This window comes from Atta colombica, unplaced genomic scaffold, assembly GCF_001594045.1.
Source record: "Atta colombica isolate Treedump-2 unplaced genomic scaffold, Acol1.0 scaffold100, whole genome shotgun sequence".
In the NCBI taxonomy this organism is placed as follows: domain Eukaryota; kingdom Metazoa; phylum Arthropoda; class Insecta; order Hymenoptera; family Formicidae; genus Atta; species Atta colombica.
The window spans coordinates 2,923,224-2,931,700 of NW_017259185.1; the positions used below are offsets into that span (position 1 = coordinate 2,923,224).

At 28.6% G+C, this 8,477-nt stretch overlaps 2 protein-coding genes across 4 annotated transcripts in view; one reads left to right on the forward strand and one right to left on the reverse strand.

Annotated features, from left to right (window-relative positions):
• Positions 1-1,757, forward strand: part of LOC108686672 — a 2,583-nt gene extending 826 nt beyond the window's left edge. For 2 of the 3 annotated variants that reach the window (XM_018192098.1, XM_018192104.1), the window contains exons 3-6: positions 616-675; positions 744-948; positions 1,010-1,119; positions 1,441-1,757. In XM_018192098.1, coding sequence (XP_018047587.1) covers positions 616-675; positions 744-948; positions 1,010-1,119; positions 1,441-1,698 — 633 coding nt within the window. In that variant the 3' untranslated portion in view covers positions 1,699-1,757. The remainder of the gene's footprint in view (positions 1-615; positions 676-743; positions 949-1,009; positions 1,120-1,440) is intronic. The other variant, XM_018192111.1, reaches the window with a different exon arrangement.
• A 1,574-nt stretch (positions 1,758-3,331) lies between these two features.
• On the reverse strand, positions 3,332-8,047 carry LOC108686660 (adipocyte plasma membrane-associated protein-like). The gene is made up of 4 exons (XM_018192089.1): positions 7,605-8,047; positions 7,306-7,511; positions 4,721-5,006; positions 3,332-4,618 (listed from the first exon to the last, which is right to left on the reverse strand). Exons 1-4 carry the CDS (start codon positions 7,712-7,714, stop codon positions 3,496-3,498), a joined length of 1,725 nt encoding a protein of 574 aa, XP_018047578.1. The 5' UTR covers positions 7,715-8,047; the 3' UTR covers positions 3,332-3,495.
• Between the last annotated feature and the right edge of the window lie 430 nt (positions 8,048-8,477).

The window sequence follows — 8,477 nt, forward strand, 5'->3', positions numbered from 1 at the left end:
TGTCTTAATTTACTAATTTTAATCTGAAACATTAAACGTATTAGAATTTAGAAATATATTTTAAATATATTTTAAATAAATTTAATGCTTATGATAAACTTATGATAGATTTGCATTAGATACATGAATTTTTTAAGTACTTGAAACATGTAATACTTGTATACGTATTTTATATATAGTATGTATTTTTTTACAAGTATATTAATTTTCCATCACTTTACAACAAATATACAAATAACAAATATACAAAAATTATTAAGTGATTCTTGTATATATATACCTTTAATACCTTTAATACCTTTAAAAAAATATTTGTAAAGCTGTGTTTAAAAAAATTGTATATAAATGTTAGTAAATAATTAAGTATGCTCCTAGATTTTCAAAGAAAATAAATATACAAATGACCTATATATAATCATATGTATTAAGAATTATTAATTATCATTTCCTACGTAATCTAATTGTTACGTACAACATGTGTTATATAACATTTATATTATTGTAATATTGAGTAATTATAATACTACTAATAATTTTACTATTATATTTAGTTTTACTTTTATATTTAGTATTGGTTTACATTTTGTACTTGCTACTTATCTTTCTTTTTTTCAGCTTATTACTTATGGAATTGCCAGTGTCAGCCTATTTGCAGCCCTGTACAAAATTAGACCTGTGAGTCCAACTAATCATCTGTCTGCCTCCACAGATCTCACGATTGACTCTCTCTCATTGCTTTCCAGTTCGCCAAGTTCACAAAACCGTCTGATGTCCCATTGCATTTCTTGCAATCACGAGTCCCACTTCAAGGTACTGTACGGCGTGTGGAACCAAGTTCCACTAGGGTTCTGCTAATGGTCGATCATCGACCTTTACTGCCTTTTCTCCATTTAAACAGCAAGACTTACTTGCCTGTCAAAATCGGTGGCGTTAACATTACAGGCAACGGTAGATATTGAGTTGAACACAAAATCCATAACTATTTTTAAATTGTGGATCAATCTTGTAGGTGTAAGTTGGTTGCAAACTGTGCTCAATGAAAAACTCGTCACATTTGTGCCTGTAGTCAAAGAGAAGGAGTATTTGGAGTGCGTAGTTGCGATGCCACAGAAGGATCAAGTAAGAAAAAGAGACTGTTCTAGTTCTTTCCAAGAGAGACATAACATAACAGTGATCATTTCATTTTTGTTAACATTGGCAACAAGATGAAAATAGATAAGATTTGAAACATTCAATCAAATAAATTGAATAAAGATATTAATTTTATTAATTAATTTTATTAACGCTTCAATTGTCATGCTCTCCTTAGCCCTCAATTTTACTTTTAATTTTTTAAAGATGTAATGATTTATATTATACTGTGTCATTTGTCTCTTGTTGGAAAGCACCCAACATTGAATATTTATATTCTCTGTGTTCATGCATCATTTTTACAAATAGGATTCATTAGAGATTGGTGAGGAATTAGTCAAATTAGGTCTAGCTACAGTACACGAACCTTGGATAAAGCTAAAGGATAAGCAAGTTCTAGCGTATAAAAAATCTTTAGCAAACGCGCAAAAGTGGGCAGTACGTAGGAGAAATGGATATTGGCATTTTGTCAAACAACCAACTGTTTTATGGAGGACAGAAATGTTCATGATTGACAAAATGAAATCATTGTTGCCCACGATTGTAGTGAAATGGCTTGATCTGTGAATGTTTGACTTTGATAATAAACTTTCAGAATGATATATTTTTTAATTGGTTATACAAGAGAGAGAATGCATGTATTGTGTACTTAAGATTTTTAAATAAAAATTTAATAAAATTTATTTTCACAATTTTGTGTGTTTTCTTATAAAGAACAGTAGTGTGAACTAGGGTGATTTATTTCGAAGGCTTCGAAATAAACTTTTTTGAATCTTCAAAGGCATCTTTATCTTCTATAGTTCGAAGTTAATTTCGAAAATTCGAATTCTTTTAAAGCTTCGAAATAATTAAAAGTAACAGTTCTAGAGTGAATATCTGATTTAATAAAAAAAAAGTGACATTCGGAAATACAAAACTAATGTTGAATCTTTTTCCTAGATATTTCGATGTGGAAATAAATGGGTGAAGCGCTTTTGGAAAGTTTTAGATATTTACAAAAGATAACTATCGAAAAAGACGATTTTATTTTTATAATTGCCAAACTGTACAATTCTTATAATTACCTTACATCTCGAACCTAACACCATATAACAAAGTTATTATTTATAATCAACATCGATCAACTTAACAAAAACACTTATATCAGCCCTTTAATTATCTCTAGTATTTGTTTTAGTATGTTTTTTCTCACTTGTTGAAATTTGCGTAAATTATATTTTAATGTCCATAACATTATGATATAGTTACAATTATATAAATATTATTCGTATTATAAATAAAAAATATATAAAAAGACTTATAGAAAATTATTTTACAAACATAAATGCAAAATAATTTCAATATTTTGATGAGATATAGACATTTGTTTTCTTTAAAGAAAATATTTGTGCTGCTAACTAATTACTTTATCAAAATACAGGGCATCTATCATGGAACATATCGGAATTATTCCGTTTTCCCTAAAAAAACATAATAGAAATCTAAGGAATAAGTGAATAATTCCGATCGGAATTTATTCCTACTTGTTCCATGATAGATATCCTGTATTTTGATATACATCTTGTATATTTAAACTGTATATTTAAACAATACAGATAAAGTGAGGTGTTCAATCTAAAATAATAATTAAGATTGCGAAAAAAAAAGTGTACCAAATTCTTTTCATATCATATCGATTTTTAGATATAATTAGGATATAAAAATTAGTACATATACTATATGAATAGAAAACGTATAATAAAATTTGCAAAAATTCTTTCAACTTCTATATATACATTATAGTCGCCAACATACAACTTTCTCTAAATTTTTATCTTCATTTTTTAGTCACTGTAATAAAGCTGATAGATTTCTCTAGTATATTTTTCGCATTCTTATCTATGGAATATACAAATTATCCATCATTAAAAGTATAATTAGGAATGTAATTTTATATAAAAAAATAAAAATCAATATATGAAAAATTTTTAAAGGAAATTAGTTAAAAAAATCAAATTTAATTTAATTAAATAAATTATCTTTCAAAGATTTTCTCTTAATTTTAAGTTCTTATAAATTCCAATGATCTTGATTATTTTGATCAATTTATTTTTTGTAAAACTTTTTTTGCAATCATAGTACCTATAATAATGGATCACATAATTCGTACATACGTAACTTGTATACGTATATTCATATAACGCATATATTCGAATATAACAACATGGATGATATAAACACAAAAACAAAGAGATGAGAAATCGTTAATCTATATATTCTAAATCTGTTTTCCTCTTTTAATGGAATGTCTGAAAAATATGGAGTGTACCGTTCAACAAGTGTTGGTGGTATCACAAATATATCATAGTTTATTTACTTTTTTAATTACAGGTCGTCTTTCGGACGGTTTGTTTCCCGTTTAATTTTCTCGGATTGTGATTTTTGCTTTGTTTGTTTTACAGAAGCATTCTGCTCTACTTTTACTTTCTTTTCGGATTGTATCTTTGCAGTGTCCTCTTTTTTACTGCTCTTTTCGGACTTTGGGGAATTTAATTTCGCATCAACTGTTTTTGCATTGTCCTTTTTGGCTTCGGTATTTGTAGATGATTTAGTTTCCGATGATTTCACATTGCTAGTTGTAGTCGTAGGTTTATCCGTTTTAGGAATTGGTTTTGGCGTAGCAGTGGTTTTTGGCTTAGATGTAGTGGTTGTGGGAGCAGCAGTTGGCATTGTCTGGGAAGCTCTGTTCAACTCGATTGGTTTTACTGTCGTAGAATCCGCGTCTCGTTTTGCTCTTTCTGTCTTTACATTAGAAGCAGCGACATTCGGCGATTGCTTTTCATTTCTTGTGTGAGAAGATTGTTTTGCACTATCAGCTAAATCAGGAAAAGCTTGTTTCAACGGGATTCTGCCGAGATAGTTTAGAAATGGAGAGCCCAACCACAAAAAGCCGTTGTGTATATAAGCTGAACTTATACGAAAAGCTGAACCATCGTCTGCAGTAATGATTTCAATAATATTACCAGATGCATCTATTCTTAACACTAAACTTTTCTCATTTGAATTACTTAAAAAATCTATGCTTTGATACGATCCGATTGCATGTAAAATTTTCTCAGTACAGGGATTAGGATAAACGTTATTTAATAGTTTAAATGGCAATTTCATCATCATTGTCAACCGTAGTAACATTTTTCTCAAATAGGGATGTGGTGTGAGAGATTGAAAAATCTGAGGATAATCAGGGTTATCAGCAACAATCAAAGAAAGAAGGAAACCACCGTGACTATCGCTGTGAATATTATCCGGTATACCCGGTAATCCATCAATGAAAATCTCGTGCTGCCCTGCCTTTGGTCCTTTCAAATTATATTTTATAAGACGATTCTTTAGTGTTTCTACTATAAGTACGAAACTTTCGTCATCACTTAATACAACACCATTTGCGAATGCAAGATTTCGTATCAATACTTCGTTTTCCTTCTTAGCTGCATTATAATGTATAAGTCTGTAATTAATACAATTAACTTATGTATATAAATATATATAATATGTGGGCATATATTTATAATATAAAACTGATTTTAGAATTTATATCTTTTTTTATTACCTTCCTGATGGATTCGTTAGCAATGTCATTGCTAAATCATTAATTGCGAAATCTGTGTTACTGTCAGTCCAATAAATGTCTCCATTTTTTGCAATATCTATGTTATTTGGTATCCTTGGAACTTTTCCATCAATTGGTTTAGTAATGTTCACTATATTTTTATACTCTCCGGTTGCAACGTTTACTTGAAAAATTCCATAATAAGTATCTATTACATATAAATTGCCTTTCTTATCAAACCTTAAGCCTAATGGTCTCCCACATTTGTGTTCTTGCCAAATACCATCTGTAAATTTCATAAGAAAATACATTATCAATTTTGTTATATATTTTGATATAATTAATTGTATTGATTTTATCCTAAAATTTATTTTATTTATATTCATTAATTCTGTATTACTTCGTATACATATATGCACATCATGTTTTATTTACAAAGTTAAGAAATATTAATTTCAAATGTAATCAGTTTTGTTATTTTGATTTATCATCTATATAGAGTATAAAAATAGAGTATAAAATTAGAGTCGTTAGTATTATGGCGCTTTTTAATAATATGACTAAAATTCGCCAACGTTAGCGAATATCATACATATACATAATGGCCCGTGTTCAGAATGCATTTTTATCAATGAAAGCGTGTTTTTTATCTCTAAAATTCTATAGTATGCGTGACGTAAATTACAGCATGTTAGCGCGATAAGATCGTTCTGAATACGGGCCAATGTGTATAATTACATTTAATGTAAGTCTATATTTAATGAATGTATGCAAAGTTTATATATTGGTTTATATATTATCCAGACCATCTGAAGACGCTTTGTAAGTATAATGTTATTTTAATATTATGTATTCTTTATCACATGACCTATACAGTTTAACGAAATATATCACATGACCTATACAGTTTAACGAAATATATCACATGACAAGTAACTTTTTTCAAATATCACCGATTTTTTTTATTCTTTGGATTTTCATAACAAATTCAAGATAATAAAAAATGATTTTTTGCAAAAAATAACTGCTCAATATTAATTATAGCTTATGCAATGGCTTAAGATTTTAATAATGGGATAAAATACTTCAGAGAGATAAATAACGCATTTTCTTCAAAAATATTTCGGACAAAAGTTTTTTTTAAAAATATGTAAATAATGTAAATAATAGTTTTTAAAGATATGTAAAGTAATAATAATATTTAAATACTTTGGAGATAAATAATGTATTTTCTTCAAAAATGTTTCGGACAAAGGTTTCTAAAGATAAATAATTTCTAAAGATAAATAATAATTTATAAAGATATGTAAAGTAGATCTTTGACCTTGGGAATTTCTTAGAAAAGTCATATCAATGTCAATTAAATTTTTGTATCATCTTTTGGTATCGTAAATCAAAATGCAGAAAATAAAAAAAATTTACGCGTTATTTGAAAAAAATCAACACTTGTGAGATTTATTTCTAATAAAGCTCCTTCTTATAAGCTCCTTTTTGAGCATTTATCGTTCCTAAAAAAATTTTTTAATGTTAAATGCCACTTGATATTAATAAAACTTTGTTTAACATACTGATAGTACTGAACATTTATCTATAAATGTTATATATTAATGTTATCTATTATATACATTAATAGATATGTTATCTATTAATGTTAGTATAAATTTTCAATACTGTCAATGTATATGAGAACGTTACTAAAATCATACTCAGTCTCGATATTTTCTTATCTATATATATATTATCTATATATATTTTCTTATCTAATCTAATGCGTCAACAAAACAACAAATTTTTAATTAAAAAAACTTTTATCGATCGATGATTATTTTATTTTACTTCTTTATTCAAGTACGAGTCTTTAAGTTCATTCATTGATAAATGTAGAAAAATTACAATGTTATATAAAATCATTTCAATGTTATATAAAATTTTTTTTTTGCACAATATATCTGAAATAAATCTATTCTACAATGTGTTCTTTGTTTCTTATTTCTTGTTTTTTACCTTTTGTTTTTTTCTCCTTTGCAACCAAAATTTGTTTTATTGACAATTATATTTCCTGTTATGTATTTTTTGTTTCTTTCAAAGTTCGTTAATTTTTATTCTCGAGTGATATAAAACAAAAAACTGGATAAGAACTATAAAAAGACAAGAAAGTAAGAAAATTAAATAAAAATTTAATTATTGAAACTGTTATTATGACTTTGCTGTTTGGACTAATATCTTCGCATAAAATTAAATTTCAGTTACATTTGTTAGTGTGATTAGACATTGAAATGTTAATTAAAAAAGAAAAAAATTTTCCTTAATCTTAAAAGTATCTTATCTGTTTTTTATTGCTGCACTCTAAACAGATATAAGCTGAAATGAAACAAACATATATATTTGTTTAATTTCATTTGTTTAATTTATTGCACTGTGTATTAGTTCAAAAAGTGCAACAATAAAAAATAGACTTATTATTATTAAAATGAAGGGTAAAATTAAGTTTTGAGAAAAAAATAAATAAATTTAAGAGACAGCTACTAAAACAAGCACTTCATAGGAAAAAATGTATGATCACTGCAAAATCTATATAACTTTACCACATTTCTCTCCGAACTTGACAATCGGCACAATGCGATCTTCCTCGATCCTGAGAACATAACCACCGTGGACACCAGTGTAGAGCTGTCCGTTATAGGAATCAAAACTCTCTGGGGCATGAATCTCGCCAGTGAACAGCTTCTGAATGCCGTTCAGCCGATTTTTTGGGCCTATCTTGAGATCTAATTGACGTGGTGGAGTTATGCTGCAAGGATCAAAGAATCAAGATCAACGGAAATCGTAATGATCAGCCATGATTCAAATAAATTTTGTTTTCTTCTCGATTGCGTCGTAATACCTGTACTCCACGAATTCTGTCTCTGGTGGTAAACCGGGTATGAATGTGATCACAGCTAAAATTAAGCTGATGTAAACGACGGCGGTGCCGATCGATTTTAGGTAACTCATCTCACCGGTATGCTTTCTTGAACTTTGAAGCTTCGGCTGTCTTGGATGTCACTGATGCAATGTCAATATCAATTAATATTTTTTCAAGATATCACTATTCTCTCCCTTCTCCTCGCCGATTCGTCAAATCGTGTTGCGACGTTATCAGAACCTATTTGCTACGTTGGAATCTGACACCTATATTGCAATCCGTTCGATGTACTCGCCGCAAGGAAGAATATTGGGGACATTGGAAACGAGCGGTCAATGCGGTTGCAATTTAACTGTTCTTCGTGATATGCGACTAACGGCATTCCTGCCGATTCAATGGCGTTCACGAATACCTACGAATATCCGCTTCTCCATAATTCATGCATAATTTTTCGTTTTTGCTCAATCTCTTTGAAAAGCCAAATATCAGATCGTCATGTGGAAGATCTGGTTAGAAAGTTAATTTATATTCATTTATTTTTTTAGAGAAAAAATGTCTATTCACGATAACATACATTAACACTTGCTCGAGCGAACCGGCCAATCGCTTGCGCAATAGATTTCAAGGTTTATTGCGTTTTTGAAATCTTTAAAAATTTTTGCACTTGAAACAAAATAAAAATATATTCGTTCGACGAAAAGAGAGAAAGCGAGATGCTGAATGTAAAGATTGCAAACAACGCACACATTTTTTCATTCCGGCTCGCGATTAGCTGATTTCTCGGCGCAAATCATATAAATTACCATAATAGATTTGGTTGCATTTTTAGAACAGAAATATATATATATATAT

What these genes read in the sequence shown, in the direction of transcription:
- LOC108686660 (XM_018192089.1), bottom strand. Translation starts at nt 7,714, where the DNA reads ATGAGTTACCTAAAATCGATCGGCACCGCCGTCGTTTACATCAGCTTA. An exon ending in ACAGAATTCGTGGAGTACAG is followed by an intron (nt 7,512 to 7,604) that starts GTATTACGACGC and finishes TGATCCTTGCAG; the next exon opens with CATAACTCCACCACGTCAAT. An exon ending in CAAGTTCGGAGAGAAATGTG is followed by an intron (nt 5,007 to 7,305) that starts GTAAAGTTATAT and finishes TGAAATTTACAG; the next exon opens with ATGGTATTTGGCAAGAACAC.